The sequence below is a fragment of the Diachasmimorpha longicaudata genome, chromosome 17 (genome assembly GCF_034640455.1).
Source record: "Diachasmimorpha longicaudata isolate KC_UGA_2023 chromosome 17, iyDiaLong2, whole genome shotgun sequence".
Taxonomy (NCBI): domain Eukaryota; kingdom Metazoa; phylum Arthropoda; class Insecta; order Hymenoptera; family Braconidae; genus Diachasmimorpha; species Diachasmimorpha longicaudata.
The window spans coordinates 5,706,201-5,732,245 of NC_087241.1; the positions used below are offsets into that span (position 1 = coordinate 5,706,201).

General features: G+C 36.4%; 4 protein-coding genes across 8 annotated transcripts; 2 read left to right on the forward strand and 2 right to left on the reverse strand.

Moving 5' to 3' along the window:
- Positions 1 to 140: 140 nt before the first annotated feature.
- Positions 141 to 5,841, reverse strand: LOC135170496 (integrator complex subunit 2). 3 transcript variants are annotated; one of them, XM_064136367.1, is made up of 4 exons: positions 3,801 to 4,210; positions 1,100 to 3,704; positions 397 to 875; positions 141 to 276 (listed from the first exon to the last, which is right to left on the reverse strand). In XM_064136367.1, the coding sequence occupies exons 1-3, from the start codon at positions 4,082 to 4,084 to the stop codon at positions 423 to 425; spliced, it is 3,342 nt and encodes a 1,113-aa protein (XP_063992437.1). In that variant the 5' UTR covers positions 4,085 to 4,210; the 3' UTR covers positions 141 to 276; positions 397 to 422. The 3 variants fall into 3 exon arrangements, with proteins under 3 accessions (XP_063992437.1, XP_063992438.1, XP_063992436.1); XM_064136368.1 differs by lacking the exons at positions 141 to 276; positions 3,801 to 4,210 and adding an exon at positions 5,742 to 5,841 and having other exon boundaries at positions 277 to 875; XM_064136366.1 differs by lacking the exon at positions 141 to 276 and having other exon boundaries at positions 277 to 875.
- Positions 5,842 to 5,971: 130 nt separating this feature from the next.
- Positions 5,972 to 13,775, forward strand: LOC135170497 (synaptic vesicle glycoprotein 2B-like). 2 transcript variants are annotated; one of them, XM_064136369.1, is made up of 12 exons: positions 5,972 to 6,240; positions 6,628 to 6,705; positions 9,912 to 10,136; positions 10,257 to 10,419; positions 10,530 to 10,651; positions 10,753 to 10,997; positions 11,346 to 11,503; positions 11,718 to 11,913; positions 12,248 to 12,362; positions 12,719 to 12,878; positions 13,111 to 13,238; positions 13,431 to 13,775. In XM_064136369.1, the coding sequence occupies exons 1-12, from the start codon at positions 6,216 to 6,218 to the stop codon at positions 13,499 to 13,501; spliced, it is 1,686 nt and encodes a 561-aa protein (XP_063992439.1). In that variant the 5' UTR covers positions 5,972 to 6,215; the 3' UTR covers positions 13,502 to 13,775. The 2 variants fall into 2 exon arrangements, with proteins under 2 accessions (XP_063992439.1, XP_063992440.1); XM_064136370.1 differs by lacking the exon at positions 6,628 to 6,705.
- Positions 13,776 to 14,284: 509 nt separating this feature from the next.
- LOC135170617 (sorting nexin-4-like) lies at positions 14,285 to 17,454 on the forward strand. The gene is made up of 8 exons (XM_064136608.1): positions 14,285 to 14,649; positions 15,096 to 15,202; positions 15,455 to 15,671; positions 15,770 to 15,985; positions 16,231 to 16,579; positions 16,655 to 16,787; positions 17,000 to 17,114; positions 17,192 to 17,454. Exons 1-8 carry the CDS (start codon positions 14,569 to 14,571, stop codon positions 17,240 to 17,242), a joined length of 1,269 nt encoding a protein of 422 aa, XP_063992678.1. The 5' UTR covers positions 14,285 to 14,568; the 3' UTR covers positions 17,243 to 17,454.
- Positions 17,455 to 17,983: 529 nt separating this feature from the next.
- LOC135170616 (pyrokinin-1 receptor-like) lies at positions 17,984 to 25,907 on the reverse strand. Of its 2 annotated transcripts, XM_064136606.1 has the most exons (4): positions 23,826 to 25,907; positions 20,609 to 20,832; positions 19,932 to 20,028; positions 17,984 to 19,817 (listed from the first exon to the last, which is right to left on the reverse strand). In XM_064136606.1, exons 1-4 carry the CDS (start codon positions 24,664 to 24,666, stop codon positions 19,318 to 19,320), a joined length of 1,662 nt encoding a protein of 553 aa, XP_063992676.1. In that variant the 5' UTR covers positions 24,667 to 25,907; the 3' UTR covers positions 17,984 to 19,317. The 2 variants fall into 2 exon arrangements, with proteins under 2 accessions (XP_063992676.1, XP_063992675.1); XM_064136605.1 differs by having other exon boundaries at positions 17,984 to 20,028.
- Positions 25,908 to 26,045: the final 138 nt, after the last annotated feature.

The window sequence follows — 26,045 nt, forward strand, 5'->3', positions numbered from 1 at the left end:
TTCAGGTGTACCAAGGTATCCAATGGTATATTTGTGTCGTGACAGATATATATATATATATATATATATATATATATACGTAATTCAGGTGCTTAGAGCAGCTCCGAAGATTTCGTGGTACCAGGAGCTGCCGGTTAGCGTGCCACAGCTCTGTCCTAGGCTCTCTGTCATGCACAGATCATTACGATCATATAATCTATTGATTGCCGGGGTGGAGAAATCATCTTCATTATGTTTGTGGAAATTACGTGTGTTTAAATAATGAATTCGAAGTCACTGAATAAAAAAATAAAACAATTAGTTAGTATATACAGTATTAATTTCGTGAAATTATTTACAACCGTAATGAAGGCTTGGATCCTAATATGTACAAAACGTTCACAACAATATTCTTACAGTTGTAGAAAAATTAATGTCAGCCTTCAATAAATCTTAGGTTGCAGAATGGAGTTTTGTATAACTGAGGCGAACGTTGAGTTGACTTCCTGGCAGAGCATTTCCGCGGATTTATCTCCGAGAGCTGCTTGAGCCGAGCTGACTCTTCCCAATTGTAGAAGAAGTCCAGTGGTATCTTCCGCAAGAGGAGGAAATGCTAGACAAATTCTCTTGAGAGGTGAGAGGGCTGGCATAAAGAGAACAATACGATCTGTAGCTGGGAGAACCCCCAGGAGTGTTATCAATGTGTTTATTGCCAGTCGAGCGACACTGAGGGCTTTTGGCAATGCATATTGTACTGCCAGGTGCGAGGCAAGATCAACTGCGAAAACTTGCTTCTCTGGTTCGGGCTGAGATAAAAGTTCTGGGATCCAATCCAGACAGATATGCATCGAGGGTATGCCGGAAACGGTTATTGGGAGAAGTTCACGAGGATATCCCTGGAAATATCATTGATTGCATTACTGATTAAAAAGAAAAAAAAAATTTATAACAAATCAGCCTCATTTAACGTTCAAACTTATTCTTGCATTCATCTCCATTATCCTTAATTATCCGAAGAATATCAAAAAATGGAGAAAAATTGCAATTTTGGTATTATTAAATAATTATTCCTCTTATTTTTACATATATTGTTTTGAGAAACCTTGAACTTCTTTCGTACCTGAAAATGAACAAGTTTTGCCAATGCGGGTTCATCAATAAAAACCTGATGAAGATAGGAACAGACTACACTCCTAATCTCCCTCAGAGACCATAGTTGTCCAGGAACGCGTTGGTCCTCGTCCGTCTCCAAGCAAGCTTCCAAAAGAATTTGAACCGCTGCACTCTCTTGACCCGCAACCAGTGCTGCTCTCAGATCCTCCCTCTCAACGTCACTCGTAAGTTGACCTACTTTTTCAGTCAAAGGCCTGTCCTGCATGTGTCTTGATAATTGTGACCTTGAGGCAGCAAGTGTTGCTTGAAGGATTCGCAGAATTACTGATAATACTGGAGCACATCTGAATACTCTGGTATCACACCTGAGTACTTGGAGAGGATCAAGAACAATGTTTTCTTGGGTAAGACGAACATTCTGAACCGTTGGATTTTCGATCAAAAGTGCATTTGTTGACATCACCCATAAACATCTTGGTAAAACTGTGTTTAATCTCAGCCAGACTTGTTTATATAATTCTTGAATATACCTCGGCACTTTCTCATCCAGAATCACCTTAAAATAATGTATAAAAGTTTCCGCATGGGGCCAAATATCTGTAGGTTTCATAGACATCAATTGCCGCAATAGTCTTCCAGTTCTCGACGGACAGCTCTTGATATGTCCAAAAGCCTCAATAATCGAGACATCATTAATCACCACGTTTTCATAATTAGCAGCTGGCGATTCTATATTAATCATCTCATCGTCCAGCCAATCATCAACGAGACTCAAATGTGGAAAGTGTGTGGCCAGTAATCTAAGAAGTGGTGAAAATAATCCAGCATAGCTTGCTTGATCCCTCTGGACCTGTTGCAATAAATACTTAATCGGCAACTCTGATAAAAATTCTGTCGAATAACTCTTAACTTTTCTCCCCTGCGATATAAAGTTATGCATATTGGATAGTCTCACATCTTCATAAAGTAGTAGATAATACAGAAATAACAGCTGTGACGTTAGCGATGGCTTAGAGGTGTCAACATCCAGATAATCCGTCTCCATATCCATGATATTGAGTGCACTCTTCTTAATATCAAAATTCGCTCCAAACACACTATTCTGAAAGACCTTTCTAATTTCATCCTCCATAATAGGTTTATTGGTGTGCTCTGAACTTTTGTGATTGACAACAAGAATCGAATTAACATAAACTTCAACCAGGGCCGGCAAAACTGGATGCAGTGGTGGAACGCTATTGCAAAGTTGTTTATAAATCCAAGTCTTAATTGGCACTCGGTGTTTAGCGAATGCTCGGGACTTGAGTAGCTGATGTATGCAATGAACAGGCAAAAAACCAGGTAAATTGGCATTTAAATTAGCAGTGACAGGCACCTTGACAGCATGAGCTGTGACAATTTGTTCAGTGAATATATCTTGCATGAATATTTGCTTCATTCTCGTCAAATTATTCGGCCTTATCGGTATCTTCATACCCAAAGTCGAACAAACAAGATCGCAAATTGCTGACAATTGATTGCTGTGAAAATGAATGGCCATCAGAAGAAGCATTTCTCCAAAACTAGATGTAACACCACTGGCACTCTCGAAATAAGCCTCTTCCCTCACCAGCCACTGCACCCACTCGATGCTCTTCTTTTCGAGATTGTGATGACCGATGAGTGATGGACAAGCTATCAGCATGCAGAGGCCCAGCGAGACAAATCTAACACCAGCAGGTGAGGGAGGTGGATGAGAGGTCAGAAGTTGAACGATCATTGGTACTTCGTCGTCTTGAAATTTGATTCCCCCGATACCCCTCAGTGCACAATAGAGTCGAAGAAGAGTACTTGCCTGTACCACTTGGCACTCTGCCAACTGGCAGTCTGGTGATCTGGGCACAATAGCCCACAATCGTACCAACAGCTCGTCTCGGAGGGCTTGCAATGCCGTATGGGATTCTCCCTTTCGTTTCTGACCATTTCGAATGAACATGGCAATCCACGATCGCACTTGCTGATCACTTCCCAATAATAGACCAGAGACAAACGCGACTACATCACTGTCAAGTTGTGACGACTCCAAACACTGTCGTTCGAGGCTGAGAGTTATGGCGAGAGCTGGCAATCGACAGAGTTCAATGCACTTTGCTCTAACTGCCAGTGCTCGACTGGGATTCATTCGGCAGAGCATTGTCAAGGCTTGGGTGCGAATTCTGCTAAGGGCTGACTCCTCTTGACGCTCGCCATTAGCGATAAGGTGAGTACATACCTCTGAAAACGAGTCCGGACTGTTGGCCACAATCCAACAGATGATCTCTGGACCGTGTTTCACGTGGAGAAGGGTCTCTGCTATGTCGCGGATGGAGAGGAGCGCTGGGAGCTCCGCCAGGGCTATGCAGATCACGTAAGCTATCTCCTCCATATAGACTGCATTGTCGAAAAGGTCCGATTGCTTTATGAGGAATTCGTTGTTCTTGTGGTACTCATGGATTTGAGAAGAGACGAAGAGGAGCTCACTGAGAACCAGGCGAATTCGACGGGTAGATTCACTTCGCTCGAATTCCAGGGCCAAACCGCTTTGTAGGGATTGCGCAAGGATACTATCACCCTGGGTGTTTCCCAGTTTTTGTCTATGAAGAAGAATGATAATTATAATTATTTTAGTCATTTAGAAATAAATAAATAAAGAAAAATCCAGTCGGACTAAATGTTGTGGATATTCTAACCTCAACTGCTGCTCTTTCCTAACGTCAGTCTCGAGGGCATGAAAATCTATAGACAACAATGCAACAATGGAGTTGACTGATTCAATACCCGACAAAATAGTCAGAATTTCTTTTCGTGATTCCACACACTCTTTGGTTATATCCAACGGTGATATTAAACTCATACGCACTAGGCACGGCAATAACGGACGTATTTCTTTCTGTGTACACTTTGACAATTCCTTTATATTCACATTTTGTATTGCGGTGAACACCCGGGGAGATATTAACGCATTAGCCTGCATTTTCGTATCAACCTTAATCACTCATTTATAAATTAATCCGCGATATGCGACTGGAGAAACTTCAAGTGAATAAAATACGTTGGCTCTCAATACTCCATGGCCGCCGCCATGTTGAAAAAACGCTTGGAGTGTGTTCGTGTCAGCGTGTGCTGGGCTGAAGTGGCAAAGAGAGAGGGAAAACTCTCTTTTTTAAAATTTTTAACATCGCATTGCGATCTATTGAATTTTCCATTAAAATAAATTAAATACAAATGAAATAAAATAAATAATTTATGAATAATCAGCTTTCCCTATTAAAAATCATTTGACATATTCTGATATTGATTGACATCTAGAAATTCCCCTGAAATTTATTGTATATCTGAAATAAAAATAATTGTTTTCTTCGACTTTAATCATTTATTCCTTTATCGTTTCTTATTAAGTGAAAAGTCACCGAGTTCATTCCGACTACCGAAAATACATTCAAAGTTCTATAAACTATGCGCTTCAAAAGTAATGAGTTGACCCAAGTCAACACTCCGCGTTATCATACCTTTAAAAAAAAAATTTTACCAATGTGAAATGACCATTCTCTTCAGAAGCAATTTCAATCTCTTAGTCGATATTAACTCGAACCCCCACCCACTGTCCATATTTAATTCGGATACCTTATCACGGAGAAGCTAAATATCAATACGAAGAATATAAAATTGATTGATGCATCGAAATAATTTATTATCGACGTTCTCGATATCAATGTATACAAGTCAGATATTACCCACTATATAATTCCTAACTCGTGATTTGTTTTATCATAACGTGCTGTAGATTTATTTCTTTCCTCCCCCAGATTTTTCTTAAGATGCTGTCAAAAGTACGTCTATTGCAGACGTATCCATTGTATCGTTTTGTGGAATATTTTAAAAGACAATATTAACGCCTAATGAATGTCGCAATGGAAGATTTTTATTACTTATTTTAAGCCCCTGGTGTACATTACAAACTGGGTTGAACCTGTTGATGGTAATTAGAGGGCATCAACCTGTGTTTGATGACATTTTTCTCGCTTTCAATTGCAGTTGAAAAAATCATTGAAGAAGCGTAATTATTCGATTTTACATAAGTTATCTTCGTGATTTATTACCGAATTATCTGTTAAGGAAGGGGGGAGGGGTGGTTGAGTACAGTTGAAATTGTCGAGAGGACATTTTCGTGCAATCAGCTATACAATCTCTTGTGACATTAAACAATAATATAATTTTTGGTTCGACAATAAGCGAATTGTATCTCCAGTAGAATGAGGCTATTAACATTTTCTACTCGATTAACTATGGATTTAAACTGATGGATAGTGGCAAGGTTGATCAATTCAATTTCCTGATAACGCATTGAAAATAATCAATTTGCAATCTAGTTTCTTCCACTCGTTTAGCATGATCGGTAGAATTTGAATACAATAATTATAAACATATCCGGTTTGTATTTGAATGAATGAGATCACTTCATTAAATTATTTTCATAATTAAACAATAATTGATAGAGTTTGTAATGTTTATCTCTGTATTCAAAGCCACCGTGAATATCGGTAGTGCAGATGAAAGAACCGAAAAATAGAAAAAAAAACCAAGCGGGTTGTGGCGGAGGTGAAGTAAATAAGTAAAAATTATAAACTTACAAATTATATTACGTTATGGTAAAACCTCTGCTGTCATAAATGACGCGCATAATCCTCTGTAATATTGCTGTGTTGATGCGGGTGTCAATTCGGGTTGGATAACAAAAAATCTTTCGACACGGAAATAAGTGACTGAAAACGGTGGATTGGAGGGGAGTTATGTTCCCACCCACAAATACCCAGACTGGAATAATAACGACTGCACCGAGTATGTACCCTCTTACTTGACATTCAAGCTTCGCTCATTTCAGTTCAGGAATCAGCTTCAATATTGAAATTTATCTTCTTGTTACGAAGTTTCATGTCGTCGTAAAATTCATTTTTCTTCCATAATTCTGGTCTGAGGGATAACATTCGAATCTTTTCGTTTTCGATTTCTCTTCATCAGGAGTTGTAGGAGGATTAAAATTAGTGGTAATTTATAAAAAATCAAAGTGGTGAACGTCAGGCATTATTTGTTAGCAACTGTATTCCATGAGTCCTTCACTAAAGAAACAAGGTATTTATTGAATTTCTTAGTGAAAATCTTCTCACAATCTTTATTTACCTAATTGACACTCCGGTGGTCATGTTTGAGCATCGCTTGGTGAATTAAAAAAATTTTAATTACAATAAAATTTTAAATAATTTTACACCTTGTCCTGTCAGTAAAAATATTCACCAAGAATTTGGTAACTAGTTGGTCATACGATTTTTCCTAAATATTTCAAATTTATTTATTGGCTATTCTCAACATTCTTTGCAATTATTGAGAATTGATTTTTGGAATAAAAATTTGGAGGCACCTGATTTATTCGCATAATCTTTAAGGACAAGAACAATCAGGCACAATTTCTTCATCTTCAATACTAATGAATGCTCCTTCAATAAATAAATGTTCTAACAGCTGCATCGCGATGTTACCTCGATAATACACCACCATGGATTAATCAGGAGGATCTCAAAGATATCTGTTCTACTTACGGTAATGGGATAATTTAACACTTACTCTGTGTATTCATCCTCCTGCTTGGCGGCCTAATATCCACTCATTGAATTGATATACAAAATTAATGACCATGAGAAAAATTTCTAAACTTCATATCGAAATTTCTATCAAGTAAATCAATTTTGCCATATAAATATTTCCTTACCCTTCTAAAAAAATTAATAAATAAAATCATAATTGATCCTTTATCATCCAAATTTTAAATTAATGCTTGCCATTACTACTGTCTCGATTCAATCAAAATAGTTCTATTCAAATTGACTCTCGTTTAGAATTTATTTGATATTTTTTCTTTTTCTCTGATTATCTTTAAAATTTCGCCAACGCATTCCCTCGCATTAGAACCTGAGAGGTAGTGGCGTTATTAATTGATACGATGGAAAATTATGGAATTTCCCTTGTAACACTAGTACCCCCACACCCATAAACAGTCGACTGTTTACGTTTACTGATTTGATACTGCTCTCTGGTTTTTGTGGCATTTCTTTTGGTTGATCAACAGTACTTAATCCAACTGATATGAGTCCGCGTCAGGAAATTTCCCTTTATAGTGAGTAAATTTAGAAATGTCAACGATCGTTATCGATACTGACCATCGACTACTGATAAAAGTATTTCTCATATTTTTACTTTCTCCATGGATGTTGTTTTTTCAAAGCTGATAAATTGCGTTAAGTATTCAAGGTTCCACAAATTACTGTCCGAATTATCACGGAGTTGAGTGGAAAATTAATTCATGGTTATTGAACCAGCTAATGGATAATTTGCATGTAGTAGTGGATAAATTCATGTTTGAGGATGTTCATGATGAATGGTACACAGAGTAGAAATCATTTCATAAATCATTTCATGAGCCATGTTAATGGCAAATACATTTTGTTATAGTCGAGAAATATTATTGATAAAAGAAATTTTTGTCTATCATTGTAGGGGAAGACTCTAAGGGACAAATTTTATCTATCTGTAAATCAATAACGGGCTACGGAAAAACTGTGTATTGGCCTGATAATTTCTCTGGCGCCAGGTAAATTATCAGTGGGAGATGTTTAATCTGACCCCGACTTCTGCAGTCTGATTGGTTGACATTAGATTGGAAAAAATAATCTAGAAAATTGTTATCAAACATCTCTCTCCATATATATTCTTCTATGAAATTCCACCGTACACGGCATCAAGAGACTTCTCCGATAAACATCTTGGTGAATACGAAAAACGATGAAATTGCTCAATCATTGCAGAAAATTTCCTGGAATAACTGAAATTTATCCTCCAGTTTATATAATTTTAGTTCCAAATTATATGTTTTTTAAAACTTTAATTTCACTCACATCTTGCGCGTCGGAACATAATTTTTACGTATTTTTCTGGTACTAATTATTGAATTTTTCTATCGAGTTAAATAATTCAAATCAATTGACAATTTTTTAGAGAAATTATTTCTCCATAAAAATATATGCAAACAGGTTGAATAAATTAAATGAAATGAAAGCGGCAATACCATATAGAAATTCCTCCGAAATGACAATATCATCTTGTCGCACCTGTAAAATGTTGGTTAAATACTTTATGGTAACTGAATCGATAAAACCACAATTTATGCTGATGATCTAGTCAATATAAATCTCATTGTTAACTGCGCTTCTCCACTTATTTTGTCACTCCATTAATAATTTTTACAAATTTTCTAGAATTGTTGAACGACTGATAACGCAGTCGAGTTAAATAGACCAAGAGAAAAATGATTAGTAGGTCATGAATGGATGCCGTGAGTAATCACATTTTTCAATTTTCAGATAAATCTTCGTTTTTATTTCGTATTTGCGAAATCGTACATGTGCACTTGCACATCTAATTTTAAAGGACAACCGTTTATAAATTCTCATCATTAAACTCTTTTCTTTTGAGAAACCAAGACAATAGTTAAATGTTCTACCAGTTATTTAATTAATCATTCAATTTGCTGTGGAGATAGTGGTATTTCTATCTGAACAAAATAGAACTAATGAGTGACGTCTTCGAAATTTTTATTTCTCTAGCGTTGTCTCATTAACCTCATTACACTTGTTGATCTCCCTCGGCTATAGCATCACTGGAAATTTTACTGAGATGGTAATTCGGCATCACATCATCATTATCGATGCATAATGATTGCATTTTTGCATATTTGATGATAGAAGGTTGATGGAAGCGCTACTGAGTGTGGAAACTAGTGTTATACTTACCAATTGCCATTCAATCAATTAATTATCCTTAGTGGACATTAGAGATTTGATACACGTGAGAGTTTCCTAAAGTGAAAATTGACTACGTGAATAGTAATAAAAAAATATACATATAAAAATATATAACATATATATACATATATATATATATTGTATATGTATATGCCGCCGGCTTATTGATTAATCTCCCTTGTTTCTCGATACTTCATTATCGCCTTGTCAAGGAAACTACCGCGACGATAATGAACGAATAATGATTAATGATTGATGAATTCATTCCTTTATATTGTCAATTTATCGGTTCATCATTAACTTCTCGTTCAAAAACACGAAATAGCTGTGTTGTGATAGTTTTCATCATTCGAAATCCTTTTAAGATTGATAATGAAACATCCTCAGGGAATTTTGTATATTAGGCTTTTCGAATGAGTTCCCTGCATACAATTGCAGGCGCACTTTTGACAATTTCGGACATGGTCTATAATTTCCTACACGAAGAGAAAATTTGAATAAACCAAACCGACAAGAGGTGTCACTGAGAACAAAAAATATCATATGAAAATTATGGCCTGCTCCATAAAAATTCAAAGGGGTTCCGTGTAAGTTCATATTTTTCTTGTATATAAATTGAAAATAGCACTGCCATGAATGCGTTATCAACATTTGCAAACAGGTTTTGATAATGATGATAAGACAATAACATAGTTAATGCTCATAACGCCACGCTTTATTATTCATCAGAATTCATCGCAAATACCATACCTGATGGATGTATTTATTCAATCATGAAACGCCACCAGTATCATGATATTCAAGGACAGTTATCACTCGTTTTCCCCACTGACATATACGCTTCCTTCTACAAGACCTCATATGCATGGATCCTGAATCAGTTGCACCTATCACTTAAAATTATTCTTCTAACGATAATACAATAATTGTTCAATCGTTCAATTACAGATGAGGTCACTAAAAATGAGCAAGAGGGTCCTGCTGATTTTGAACGTGCTATCAGTTTAACTGGATATGGAAAGTTCAATTATTTACTATTGTTGGCTATTCTGCCAGCTGGATGGGCCAGTATTTATGGGTCCACTTCAATGTCCTATGTCCTACCATCGGCTGAGTGCGATCTCAGTCTCACCCTGTTTGACAAGGGATTACTCAATTCCATGCCATTTGCAGGTAGGTATGCATTCATTTAATTATGATTTTGGTGTCGATGAGCTGGTGAATATTTGAAAGAATAAAGTGCGATTCTACTCAAAGATATATGAGTGAAGTTAATATTGGTGAATTTCACAGGCATGATTGTAACTGCCTTCTTGTGGGGCTTTCTCACTGACACGTACGGACGTAAGAAGGTATTAACATATGGGTACCTTACCACTTCGATATTCAGCTTTGCTAGCTGCATGTCCCATGCCTCCTGGCTACTCATTTTATTCAAATTCATCAATGGCATATTGTGAGTTTAATTGGTATTACCGGTATCGCCATTGGCTCAAGGGCAGGTGATTCAATTTTTTATTGGTGTATCATTAAAGTCTCGTTTATTGATTGAATGGGCGTTGATAGGATATCCGGTCCTTATACAGCACTGATGTCATACCTTGCTGAAGTACATGGTGAGCAGCAGAGGTCGAGGATATACATGTGGTTGGGGGTGTTTTTTTCACTGGGTCACATATCGATACCATGTGAGTACCAATGTATTTTTTCTCCATTTTAAACGATTTACCAACGTTGAAGTTCTTTATGTCTCTAATATAATAATTAATCCTGAAACTAAATTCTCCAGGTTTGGCATGGATAATTATTCCCCAAGAATTTCGTCTACCTATGTTCAACGGTTCAATGGAGTTTACCTCCTGGCGTCTTTTCTTGGCCCTTTGTGCCCTTCCCGAATTTACCGCGTTTGTCGTGCTCTCCCTGTTCCCTGAGTCACCTCGATTCCTCCTATCAAAGGGTCGCGACGACGAAGCACTCGAGGTCTTTCGTCACATCTACTCCCTCAATACAGGAAAAAATCCCGACACCTACGCGGTAAGTATCAACAATTGTGTCCCACTTTTGTGGGGTTTCTTGAATTTGAACTACGGTACCCGTCTCGGACGGGATCACCTGACGTTCCTATTTCTTTCTATCTCAGCTCAATTTGAGACGAGTACTCAGTGATGTGTTTCACTGTTGAGAGAATACCTCATCACTCCCCAATGATCACTCAGTGTGTGTGTGTGCCCCTACCATGGCTTGGCAATGTGATCCTAAGATGTCTCTCAAACAGGTAGTAAACCGGGAATGATACTGCCTATTATCACTATTTTCTCCTATTTTTTTTACTCTACTGGAGATTTTTGAATTATGTGTAATCATTGTTTGATGGATATCCAGGTGAAATGTGTGACTGATGAGAGTTACGTTAAGACTCATGGGACGAGTATCCTCAGCAATTTTCAAGGGGGATGGCTGCAGATGAAGCCACTGTTTACCTCACCCTATTGCTACAGGTTGATACTCATTGGAATGATACAGTTCGGTGCTACCATTGGGTATGTGGAGAGTTCACTGCTATTTTGGACAATTTTTTTCAAAATACAGAGGGTCCCAAAAATGGCTGGGTCAAGATAACGAAATATTAAAATTACTAATAAATATGGGTAATGGTATAGGGAAGCTGTTTCGATGATCATTTTTATCTGTAAGCCAGGAAAAACAGAACATTAGGCACAAGTGATAATAAAAAAATCTGCCACTTATTTTCAGGTCAAATACTCTGAGGCTCTGGATGCCTCAATTATTTGCCATGATTGAGACTTATGAAGCTAGTCATCCAGTTGGAAGTAACGAACAATTTCCGTCGATCTGTGTCATGCTCGAAATTACCAATACAACTATTGATACTATTAATAAAAATAATTTAATTAATAACACTATTGAAATGGAAAAAATTTGTACACCGGTGAGTGGTCGAGTTCCAACTCTCAAGGGAGTAGAACAGATGAATGGTGTGAATCATGAAAACAGAATTATACCAAAATTGTTAAATGAAGACGTGAAGAAAATTCAAGTCAAAAATGAAATTTTCAAATATTTTGAAAATTCATAATTATGGGAATTGAGAGATTTAAAAATTTTTCATTTGGTATAATTTTAATACGTTTTTTGAAGGAGACAATCATTTTTGATTTATGAATATTTTTTTTACGTCATACTATTCATTACCTGCTTCAATTTTCCAAACACTCTGCTGAATAATTTACTAATTACTTGTCAAATATTCAACAATCACTCAGGTCATTCTGAACTCTACTGTGTACCTGAATTCAATAGTTATCGCGGTAACTGGAGTCGTCGGATATGCCTTGGCTGGGTCATTGATCAATTGCGCTGGGAAAAAAAAATTAATGAGTGAGTAATAGACTATTATATATCATCATTTATTTATGCTATTCTTGGTTATTCAATCGTTTTTAAAGAGTAAAAATATGATAAAATATGGTTTACTGGTGAAATATTCATCAATTGTATAATTATACGGGAAATATTTTGCCATCTAGCAGATTTGGAGTTTCTACAAAAATACTGGTTTTCAAAGGATCTTTGATCATTTTTATCTGTAAAAAATACAAGAAAAATGCTCCTCCTATTTGGTCCAATTTCCAGACTAAAATAATATTTACAATAAAAAATGAGCAATCATCTATCTCGTGAATTATTCCTAATATGAACATCTCTAAATATTGATTTTTTTTAAATTAACGCAGTGTTTTGCTTTCTCTCTGCTGGTCTATGCTGTGGAATTCTGTATTGGGCTGAGAATTCCAGTGGAATTTTGGGTATTTCGTCAGTATTCGTCGCCCTATCCAGCATTGGTGGGGCTGCAGTTACGAATGTTATTGTTGACAATTTCCCTACTACATTAAGGTAAAAGTTAAATCTGAGCTTCCATCGTATGACGTTAAAATGGGACTGTATTCCAGAAAGGTTATTCGTAATTTGCCTATATTTATATCCGCATGTTTCCTCTCAAATATATAATATTGTACGTAAGAGAAAAATAAAGAAAATTTTTCTTATTTTTGGTAATGTAGAATAAAAACTACCTCAAATGAGAGGGAATTTCAATAAAGGATAATTTTTCTATTGTTCTTTTCAGGGCTATGGCTATTTCAATGATGATGATGATGGGAAGAATAGGGGCCGTCATTGGGAATTTATTTTTCCCATTACTCTTCAAATTAAGCTGTTTAGGGCCTTTCTTCATGATTGGAATGGCATGCTTAGGTAGATTCTTCTTTTACGGGGATTATTTGTTTATTGGAATACAAAGTCAAATTAAGAAATTTATCTTTGCTGTGAAATTAATATTGCTCTATAATTTCAACCGAATGACCAAATATAGTATGTTATTACGGTTATGATAAAATTTTTGTTATTCACTTGTGATGATAATAAATTAACATTTTTTCATTACAGTTTGCTCGATTCTCGTGTTCTTCATACCCGCCAAAAAATCGGACTTCAAGGAGTCAATAGAGTCGGCCTAAAGTAGAATAAAAAAGAGTACAATGCTCATGAGTTAGAATGAAAAATCACAAACCTAAAACCGCTTCAGAGTCAATTGTAAAAAACAGTGCTGTAACTTTTAATGGTGAATCTAGAAATTTGATATTTTTAGATCTCTAAACATTATAACTATGTATGTATTTATCACTCATTTCACACATTAATGTAAGGAGAGATTTCATAATTTATGCAAGTGTTTATGGCTCTTGATGATATCTATTTTATATGGAATAAATACATTATAATGAAAAACAACACCGGAAATTGTTTTATTTTGAAGGTTCACCCCGTTGATTGCTTTGTGAGAGAAATCAAGTGATGTTACGAATGTATTTCACCAGTGGGGCGAGTTGTTCCTCGCGCTTTAGGGCCCCCTGAATGTCAGTAAGGCCCTAAGATGTAAAAAAACGCGAAAGAAATACCTTTTTTCTCTCTTACAAAAAAATAGAACGATAGCCCTCTTCATTTTCTTTTTAAAGATTGCGACAGATATACCGAAAAGTTTTTTCTTGCTTCGACCGCTAGGAAACTTACAGAATATCTTAATGGAAACATTATCCTCAAAGAGGAGAGCAATTCCTCATTCAATTCAAATTACCTCTGCAAAGGCAAAAGAGGGCCAGTGGTGAGTTAAGGTTAGGCAGATATAAGAGGATTGAAGGAAATAGATGGTGGCGCCATCCCTCATCGTAGAGTCGCACCACACCTATTCTTGGGTCATTCAAGACCGGAGAACTGATGCCTCACTTCAGTAAAATACACCTCTTTGATGATAGTGTCTCAACATTTGCACACACAGCAATCGTTCGAGGCTATGCACGCATAGTGATATTCACACATGAGCAACAGGGTCTCCGGACAACAAAAAAAGGTGTCGGTTGACTGACAATCAGTAGTAGTGATGTGCATCTCTTGAACGTCAAAATAAAATGTCATAATAGAATCATGTCTAGTGGAATACGTTGATAAACACTCAGTATTTTTTTTTCTCGTTCGTAACAATTTTAGTGGACTAGATGTTCTGGAGGGTTTAGTTAATACGTCAATAATGTCGGAAATATTTCACAACGGTAATTATGAGATAGTGTCAAATTCGAATGACATGACTACCTTGGATATACAAAAAGAGGTGGGTCTTTGTGATTGGTTAGTCCTTAGTTTACTTGAGTGTAACATTGCTGGCGAATCGATATGGCAAGTTTTCACGCTGAAATATTAATGAATGCTCCAATGACCTAATTAATGTAATTTGTTGGATCGCGAATATCTTCAAAACTTAAATAGACTGTTAAAGCTTCTGTGTTTTTCCCAATAAGTGTGTCAGAGATGTTAATGTTCTTCACATAAAAATCATAAAATATCTCAATTTGTCTCATCTAAAAAAACACCCTTGACAATAAGCATGTGCATCGTATAATCGACCCAAGAACTCCTCATAAACCTGCCTCCTTTTTTTTTGTTTTTAATAAAACACCCTAACGGACCAGCGATGGACTTAATACATTGTTCAGGAGACTAATTGATGTACCTATGGTATACAATTTCTGTCTCTCCCATTTGTTTTTATTTTTTCAGGATTGTCTACTTGATCATATGGAAATTTCCATTGTTGAGGCCGAAAAAAGGGCTAATGGTGGGCTTAATTTGCGGGAGTTTTATACCGTCTATTTGGTGGAGACCAAGTAAGCCCATAACCACCTTTTTGAAACCAATACAAAATTTATTCAACTCTTTATTTTTCCTTTTTTTTCCAAAAAAAAGTGTAGCTGTCAAACTTCATGAAATTTTAATCTTTTCATTCCATCAATTTTTTCACTCAATGAAAATAATTGAGCAATTTCAAACTCAAACTAATAAACAGAAAAACAATAAAACCACTGAAATCCAGTAATTATGAGATGAATGAATCATTTTTGATTGACCAAAATTTGTAGAGTTGTAGACCCAGACTTTAAAGATGCCCTAAGCACAATAAGTTCCTTGTGGCGTCGTTACACAGAGTTTGAGATGCTCAGAGCATACCTAGAGGTGACTTACCCCTTCGTAGTATTGCCATCGTTGCCAGAGAAGAAAGTACTTTACGCCTGGCAGAAAGTAACCACTGATACATCCGACCCCGATTTTGTCGATCGTCGTCGCGCTGGTTTAGAGGTAAAATTGGTTTTTCAAACTTTTCCAGCTGAAACCTTCGTTTTTCAAGTCCGCTTATTCCCTAGAGTAATATTTTCTTTTCCATCGTAATGAAACAGAATTTTCTACTGCGAGTCGCATCTCATCCCATCCTGTCACGAGATCTACATCTCATGGGGTTCCTTCAGCAGCGAGAGGGCTGGCGGGAGAGTATGAAAGAGAGTGGATATTTACAATTGGCTGAGAATAAATTGAAGGCACTCAGTGTTACTGTTAGACTGAGAAAGCCAGATAAGAGATTTGAGACCGTGAAAAATTATGGAGCTGAGCTTCAAGTGAGTCTTTACGTTGAAGTTTTCCGCAATAATTATAGCTATTTCTAAAGTAAAGATGAATTGAAAAGTTGATGTTTCGTGGATTTCTTGTAATATGCCTATGACTCCGTTATATTTCTTAGATTTGGAGGTATTGCTAAAAACTCAACTTCGAAATTATTCAACTTATCTCGGTTTTCTGATCCCTTCGTTACTGATACAAAATTTGGACTGTAACTGAAAAAAAAACTCTTCATGCTTTTCAGAATAATCTAAACAATCTTCTGCGCATTCGTGCAAGATGCGCAGAGAGACAATACAGTTTATACAAGTTACATGCTAATTACGGTAGAGTATTCAGTGAGTGGAGTGCAATTGAAAAGGAATTGGGCGATGGGCTGCAAAAGTCTGGCCATTACATGGACTCGTTGGCTGCAACGATAGATAGCCATTTGGAGGAGGAGGAATTGATTGCCGACCAGTTGAAAGAGTGGCTCTTTGGTGCATCTGCTCTCCAAGCTGTCGTTAAACGCAGGGAAGCTCTCCAGTTGGTGAAGGATGAGGCCAATGACAATCTCACAGCTACGTGCGAACAGAAAGACAAAATAATGCAGGGTCGGTTTATAGCGTTATCTGTGCTCTGTCACTAATTTTTATAATTAACTGGCCATCTAACATCCTATTACGTAGGCAAAACGGGCCTGATGTCACGTTTATTCGGCTCCGTGGATTCCGAGGAAATGAGGGAAGTCAAGGCTAATCAGGTGGAGCAACGAATTTTGCAGGCAGAGGTGGCAGATAAGGAGGCACATGAAGATCTTACGTACGTTTTCTTTATTCTCGATTTCTTGCAGCCAAAAGTTTCTAAAAGACAAAATGAATTCTATAGTTGAATCGTAAAAAGAGGAAGTTGACTATAGAATATTTGTATTTACGTGAAAAATTCAGAGATTTTTACAACTAAATAGTCACTGAAAAATTATTAAATTGATCAATAATAATCGAACCATGGACTTTTACTTCTTTATCTTTCAGATCCTTTTCTTCAAAGGCATTAACAGACATTGAACGTTTCCAGCGACAGAAGAATGCCGATCTGAAAGAAACCCTGGCAGCTTACTGTGTTCTGCAATTCAAACTCGCCAGAAAGGTACAAAAAATTTAATTTATCACGATAATTTCTTGAGAATGATAAAGCATTTAATTCTGAATTAAATTTCTGCACAGAGTCTTCAAAACTGGCAGCATATCAAACAATGCTTGGAAAGCATGCCATAAACAATTCCGTCTTATCATTTATTTTATCTCGTCGAATGGGAAGAGATAATAGGGTACCTCATATAAGATTTAAAAAAGTAGATGATGATGATAAGAAAGAATAATTCTATCGAGAAGAATCAGTTGATAGTCTCATTAAAATGTACATTCCTTCTTGGCAAGCTCATCTAACAATATCCAATAAAATGTCTTCATTCTACTGGTCAAAGCAATATCCTATGATGAACAAATCAATTTTCCTCACTTTGTGAACAACAAAATTATTGCTATTATTTGATATCTAGAGACAGAATATTAATGATTCATGTTCTTTGGAGATTCCGTCCGGGAGCTTTTGTGCGTGAAAACTATCCAGTGTACCGATAATTACGATTACTGATAGCTCAAAAATCGTACGTCAGTGATCGAAAGAATATCAATCAGTCATTATTTGTTTCCTTCAACAGATACATAACATTATGAGGAGATATAATTATTTGTTTCTAATGCCATTATTAAATGAACCATAATCAGTGAGACGATTTTGACTGGATAACTTGTAAATATTTCGGAAAGTACTACGTATATTGTTGGGGAAAAAATTTGTCAGATTTGCTTGGGCAGTGACCTTTACGTAGGAGAAAATGTCAATAAACTTCGCACTTCATTTGAATTCCTTACTTTTTCTTTTATGATTGATTCAAATATTGGTAGCAATTTCGTTACGGGGGAATTAAAATAATTACAGTACTTTCTCAAATGTAAAATTAAATAAAATATTCTATTATTTATTCTACCTTAAAAGTCGATGTATAATTTTTACGTAACAGTCCATAATTGTAACGGTAGCAGTCTTAAACTAAACATTAAATAAGAAAACATCATCAGACGTAGAAAAACACTGTTCATTCCAACTCACTCTCTTCTCATTATTCTCGCCAATCCCTTGTCATGTACCTAAAACGCACTTGTTAACATCATTCCGATGAAAGAAACTTGGTTCCCCGCAGTCGACGAAGTAAATAATTTCAGGAAATAATTAGTAACCGGTCAGACAGCACTTTACGAACATCGAGTTATTTAAACTACTTGAATACTAACAAATATTGGCAAACCAGACTGGCCTTCAAAGATTAGTCTCCAGCACAGGCCTATGAGAAAAGGAGGGAGAACATAGTGTTACAAGGTAAACATCATAAATTCCAAAGAAGATCATCAAGAATCCAGAAATAAGAAACAGGATGAAAAAGTTGACTGCACCTCAGCATTCTACTAAATTCCCTCCAAATATTGAAAAAAATTCCACCTTTTCTGGATTCTCACCTGCATTCAGTATTACCATTCAATACTTTGAGTGGTTTTTCTCCTCTCGAATTATGTTTTCCCATCACTTAAGATTTACTCAATCTTCGTAGTTTGAGCTAACAAAAGCGAATGTGCTCCTGTTTATATGGGCTTATACATTTTCAAATTTATATGGAGAAGTCTTACGGTACTGCAGTCTATTTTTACGCGCAATGTTTTATACTTTGTGATCTAAATTCATAGACTAAAGGTGAAACGTTTCATTGCATTATTTGAATCGTTGATGAGTTTTGTACTGTAGTGCGCAATGTTGCATTTTAGGCTGAGTTTCGGAGAATAATGCCGTTGAGATGTGTCAAAAAGGTAAATAGAACTATTCCAATATTCTTTTTCAATATTTTTACTCATGATTTTACTCGACTTGATTATTTTAGACGTCTTCCCATTGTTTTTGAGCACAATAAAAAATGAAGTGGTGATAAGAATAAAATTCATGTTGGGGATTCCCCTCAGAAAATGTCATTGAGACATGTAAAACTAAACTATTTTTCTTTTTTTTTTATCGAGTTTGCTCCTTTGATAGAGAAATATAGTTTATTATCATGTGTATGCTACACAACTCATCGAACATCAGCGGATTAAATTTCTTCAACGCTACTCAACCTCTTCAATGAATTTATTGTCTCTCCCTAATCCTAAATGAATGGAAATTGCGTAAAGGTCATCGGCATGAATCTCAAAGCGTTCACAAAAGTAGATAATCCTCAAGCTGCAAATGCTTAAAGGTTCTCTTAAACAAATCGGTGCTCTTTCGTAACATAGCACGTTGTCATCGAGTATTCTTCGCGTTTACCCTCAACATCAGTGATACCCTCTGTTAAACTGACAGTTCTGGAGTTTAATTTAAATACCTTTTTGCCCGGAATCCATTTGAAAAATCTCCACCACTTTTTTCTTCGCTCTTCTCTTGTTTTCTTCATTCCCACATAGTTTTTCTGACGCCGCTTATCATTGTTATCATTTTTATCATCATTCCTAATTGTACTTTGGTTATTATGATCGAGGCGGGGATCACTATTCGGCTCCAAAGGAATTTCATTCTTCGAAGAAGATGATAATTGTGTTGAAACCAAAGTACCTGTTCTATTTGGAGTTATTTTTCTTCTCGTGTCTTTACTATTTAATTTTGTTGTTGAAATGCATGTTCTCGAGTGGTGATTGCTGTACTCACTCAGCCCAAGAGAGCAAGAAGCTTTGCTGGATTCAACAGCCGCTGTAATCTCCGATGGATCTGGTAAAGAAGTAGTTTGTTGAAGACATTCTTTTCTCATTGTATTGCTCGTACATTCGGAGTTTGCCTGTGGCATAGCTACTCCGTAAGCTATGCTACGAGAACCGAAAATACCTGCTGCTCTTTGCTGAGATCTCGAAAGACTTGAGTAGGATCTCTGCTCCGGATGGGGGAAAAATGATGAGCCACCGCAGCTTGTTCCTAAGGTTTCCTGGCAACAATTGAGTTGTGAGTTGCAAATTATTGACGTGGATAATTCTGGGCTAACAGGGGTTCAGCTTTTTGCGGAAATACCGTAGGATACTGTGGGCATAGGGATATTTATGGAACTGGTAAATGAACAGTTGAAACTTACAAATGAAAAACGTAAACGCTCAGAAATTAACTTAAAATGGGCGTCAAATTATTGAAATTAAGATCTCAGTATATTAGATATGTTGTGATAAAATTGAATACAATTTTTTTACGTGAACAGCTTTATATTATTCAAATGTTTTCCATTTTTGAAGATATTTCTCATTTCATTTTCTCCACTCCAGATCTCAATAGATCTATACAATTGTGAGATACATATATAAATAGACATTATCATTAGGAAATACATTTAAAAAGTAATTTTTTGCGCTGATAATGATCAACCGAAAATAGGGTCGAGCTCTTCCGAGTGATCGATGCGAGAAATTTCGAGGAGTTAATTAAGCTATGAATGTATTGATGAGGGTTGGTTCAGGAGAAGGGAGAGTAAAGGCTGCAGAAGGCTTTGGTAATTGAATAGCGACCGAGAGACTCACCATGAAAGCTTGGCGGAATTTATGTGACATAATATTGTAGAGAATGGGATTGATAGTCGTGGAAACGTAGTACAGGACTCCAGAGATGTACGTGAAAATGTAATAGAGAACCTCGAACCACTTGGTTTTTGAGGAAATGCCATCTTTGCCTGTACCATAGATCGCAATCAGACGCTGCACATGGAAGGGTGCCCAGCAGATGAAGAATGCTATTACAACTGCAACTGAAGTATAGATTTATAATAATTTAATGAATTTGATCAGTCTTTACATTCGAATCCAAGCACTGTACGCACATGTTCAAATTTGAGCTCTGAATTTTTCGCGTTATATCGATTTTGTTATAATTTAAAAAATTTTCTAGGGTTAGGCGAATAAATTATTCATATCAGATTGAAATAATAATACGCGACACCGTCCTTCATGGCTAAATTGATAGACTGCAAATTACGAGACACGCATGATAGTTCATATCAGGTCCGTTGGAGGGATCGTTGTTCTATCATTATTTTATCTTTATCCTCGAAATACAGTCGTACAACGATGACAATATATTATGGTATGTTTCGGTACTGATACATAATTCGAAATTCAATGTATGGAACGAATGATTGACGATGCGTAGTTGCGATTGCCCTCGCGTTACGTTTCAATGAAAAAAAGAGGAAGAATATGCAAATTAAAAGAATGTCATGTTTTTCTGGTGAGCAATTGGCTACTATCCAGCAATCAATCTGTCCGTCTTGAATTTAATTTCATATTTTTTTTTTTCTGATTTCCCTCCAACTTCCTGATTCAGCAAAATCCCTCCCCCTCTTCAATTACCAGGAATAGTAACCAACAGCCATTTCCATCAGGAGTTGATCCACAATTATTAAATGCCACTGAGTGCAAAATTCCTTAATATTCGGTGTAGTGAAAATCAACTATGGTATTTATGTAACAGTATGTATTTGAATTGTGATGGTAATCGACTGGTAGATTGCGAATATTTTACGTCAATACAGTAGTTCTCCAATTCCATTAAAATTTGACGGTAGTTTCAAGGTGTTGCGGGCACGAACGATACTCTATTTTAAACTTGCACTCTACATTTGCATTTTTCAATGGTTCTTTCAATTTCAAAGGAACACTGAAAATTCATTTCGGTGATGAAATGGGTGGGTGAATGCAATGACAAGGTTGATGGATCCTTGATCACTACCCTTGAATTCGCGAAGGAAATATCAGAATGAATTGGGACTTATTCCTACTACTTGAATTGTTTTATCATCAAATAATCAAAATACAGTAAGATTCAGACATTTCTGTCAATTTATTGTGAATAAACCGTAGAAATAAATCCTCGAGACAACGATGAGCTTACAAATTACAGCCATTATTTTTTTCTGCCACCTCGAATGCAACAAAAAATTGAGTGGCCTTTTCTCAGATCGTGCGTAAATGATATTCATGCTTTATCTATTAATTGATAAAGGTTCGTGGCGACTTGCAAATTTTTATTTTGTTTTTCTTAAAGAAACGATTAGTCTAATGAGAAGGAAATGTAAATTCTTAAATTCACCGAATGTATCCTGGTAAAAAAAATGTAAAGTTTTTTCAAGCGTATAACTTATGGTTACTGACACCTCTACGTTCCAATAAATATAGCTGTGGTAAAACAGGCTTTTTTTATTACAAAATGAATGTCCAGAATGGGGGTCAATTTATCAACCGACAGCTTTATTGCGTTTGGACTAGAGAATCGAGGGAAATAACTACTCGTCATATTTAATCGGGTATTTTCAAAGGCGAAACTAACGACTATCGAGATGATAAAAGATCCTGGTAATTTCCAAATGAACGTTATCCGAATCGATGAGTATATCAACGCTGCAAATAAACTTTTTTTGTTCGTTAATAGCGGCAGCTTACACCCCGGAAATGTATGTTTTTCCCATAAAGGAAGAGTATCCACTTTTTCGACCTCTTGTGTCAACAAGAGTTTGAGAATTGTGTTCATCCGGGGATAAAGTTCATAAGGGATAGAGGGCTCACTGCTCTGGGGCAGAAAGCCCAGTGAGAGTAAATATCAAGGGTGACTCAAATATGTGTGATAATTCAACAAAAGTGAGATATGTGTTTAAATAGAGAAATTCGGCAAGTAATAGCCTCTTCAATTTTACATAAGGAAGCAAGTGGGGGACAAGAAAGAATAATATAATCGCATGAAGCACATATTTATGCTAAGTAGAGTAATCCGGAAGTGTAGGAGATGCATGTATACACTTCCTTAATTCCATGAACATAGATCTATTTTTCCGAAAATGGCCATGACGAGGGTTGTTAGGTTTCGGGAAGTAGAGACAGATGCTTTTTTTGTGGAAAATCCCAGGGGAAAATGAGCATCCATAAGGGTGTGGAAATGAGGCCATGCGAAGTGTATTCCTGTGTTTCTCCATCGCATTCTCAAATTAGAGATGAAGATTTTTTTCTCCGAAATTTTCCAATACTCAAATAACGACTAATTGAAATGAAGTGTCACTCATAAACCCAAAAATTCACTCCCCTACAACGCTTAAAATTTTGATTACCTATTTTGAGCCGCCCTGTATCCTCCCTAACAATCTATGTTCGTATAGCACTTGTTCAAGGGTCTCATCCCTAAAAAGTTTGCGGTATGAACGGATGAATAAATAAATAAATAAATAAATAAATAAATAAATAAAACGAGATCCATCATAGGGAGGAACATAATTCCCTCCTCCATCGCTCATGCAATACCGTCGAATAAATTCTTTCAAAGTTATCGCTTCACCGAGCGGCATTATAACTCCTAATCGACTACATTAGAATGAACTTGTTGCGTGATGATTGAACGGATTTCTCCGAGATATGGAAGATCAACAGAATCCACCACACAGCCTTGGCTATGAAAAATAGTAGAAGCGTGACCAAGCAAGCCAAGAATGGGCTCAAGGAGTGATTCATCTCATTGCGTTAAATTTGGAATTAACTCAGTATGATAAATGATTGCTAAAAAAGTAGAAAATCAGTCTTGAAAATAGTCTCGTAGTTGTGAAACAAATAAGTAGGGATTTATTTAAAAATCCCATAATTACAAAATTTCATATTTACCAGAGACGATTCATTATGATTATCAGGTTTTTATGAACGAATATAGCATCATGTCACTGACTAATTGAGCAAATAATAGTAAAAACCTTGATACACTCACCGAGCATCTTAAGAACCCTCCTCGACGATTTTCCCGTATGATGTCTACAGTCTTTTAATCTCTTATTGGCTGGGCCACCCCTCTGCGAGCGCATGTTCGTCTTCTTCATGATATTCGTTTTCCTCAGCTTGAGTCCAATAAGAATATAGAGTACAGTGATGATGATCATAGGCATAATGAAAAACAGTATAGTGGATAGTTCGAAAGAGTGTTGTATAAAAACACTCTTGAGAGTACAGATGATGAAGTCCGGACTCTCATTAGGCATCTGCAGAATTCCAAACTGCAGGGCCTGAGGTATAGCAAAGCACAGAGCAATGAGCCATATCACGAGAATCAACTTGATTGCCCTCGACAGTTTTGACATTGTATGGGATAGAAACGGATGGCATATAGCCACATAACGTTCAACAGTGAATGCTGTTATTGTTAATACACTGGCATTTGTTGAACATTCAGCAGCAAGACCTCTCAGTACACAGAAGCCCTCGCCGAATATGTAAGGATACTTGGACCAAACGAGGTAAACCTCGGCAGGTAAACCGGATATGAGGAGTAACAGGTCTGACACGGCGAGGCTAAACAGATAATAATTGGTCGCTGTATGCATTGACTTGTTGCGTGTTATTACGATGCACGTGCTTACATTGCCTATTGTACCCGTCAAGAAGATTGAGAGGTAGATTATTGTTACGGGAATCACTAGATAAAGAGGATCACGGCGGGTTGTGTAGGCAGATGATGACTCGGAGGATCCGAGGTGGGTTGCCTCGTTTGTCAAATACTCGGTTGTATTCCGTAAGTCGGACTGATAGTTTGTAGCATAATGATTGGACTCCATTGTTTAAAACAAAGTCACTCGAGTGTCACTTTGATAATGTTTATCACTTTGCACTTTAAAGGAGCTTCACTAAATCAAGAAGAATAATTAATCAAGTTCATGGATTGAGTCAACATAATTGTTATCTATCAAAACTGCTCTTTGAATTATCAATTGCTTTGATAATCTTCATTATCATGTAATAATAATTAAGCATTTCCCTTGATAGTTAAATAAATATTAATAGTGTTCGTGTTTATGGGGGGAAGGGGGGGGGGAGGATTCAAGAGGGTGGATGGAAATCCTCTAAAACTAGTCGAATGATCACTTTGAATGGTAACATTTTTGATTAATTGTTTTGGGAAAGTTGCTCGAGTACTTTTTCTATAATTACATTGGTTAATTATCGCAGCCTATGTTTGGTATTTAAGGATTGAATTTAGGATCTCGTTAGATCTGTCATTCACGACGAGCGTATCGACACTGACTGGAAATCCAAGGTAACCGGTCAAGTCCACCGATCGAGTCTGTTAAGCAGACGGTGAGTTGATGAGTGGGGAAGTCTCGGTCTGCGCCGACGGTACATCTATACTACTGGAGAACTACTCGTGTATCAATCGTGTGCGCGTGGTCGAATAAGATGAGGGCGAAATTACGAGTAACCAAGGTGGATGTCGCTCGAACGGGTATTCGTCTCTAATTACAAAAATCCTTTTGTCTAAGTTTGTTGTGATGGTAAAAAAGGAAAATTTTTCTTAATCTTTAATAGTATTCACCTCTTCATTCAAGATACTGACGGATGCACTTTAATAAATTTATTTTCAATGTAAACAAAATCTTAGGAATATTAAAATAACCAAAAAGTCTCTCGAATTTAAATTGAAATACTTCTTATGCTGCTGTCAATTAAAAATTTATAACTTAAGTGCGGATCCGAATAGAAAGTACAGTCCAATCCACCGGAACAAGGGATAAAGAACGGAATGAAGAAAGTTTCTGAGAGGTATTCAATATTAGAAAGACTGGTCATTTCGTTTACAAACTGCTGTGAACCATAATTGTATTTTTCACCGAGTGATTTCGAATTCTGCAAAGTTCGCTCCTCGACCACAGGAAAGAGTTCCATCGTATCGGATAATATTAAATCCACACCAGTTGGAAGATTAGAGACTATGAGTAAAATAATTATATTCGTCTAACTTCAGTGAAAAGACTCAGCGTGCTGACAGACACTACAGAACTTTGTTTCCGTGGGTCTGATGAGCTTCTACTCGCTCTACTTATTCTTACTGATGACAAATGTATCATCATTAAATCAATGGATTTGACGATTTTGAGTTTGCAATAGAAATTGAGAAGGAAGGATATAAATTGAGAGCTAAGTGTATTTTTCAGCGTAT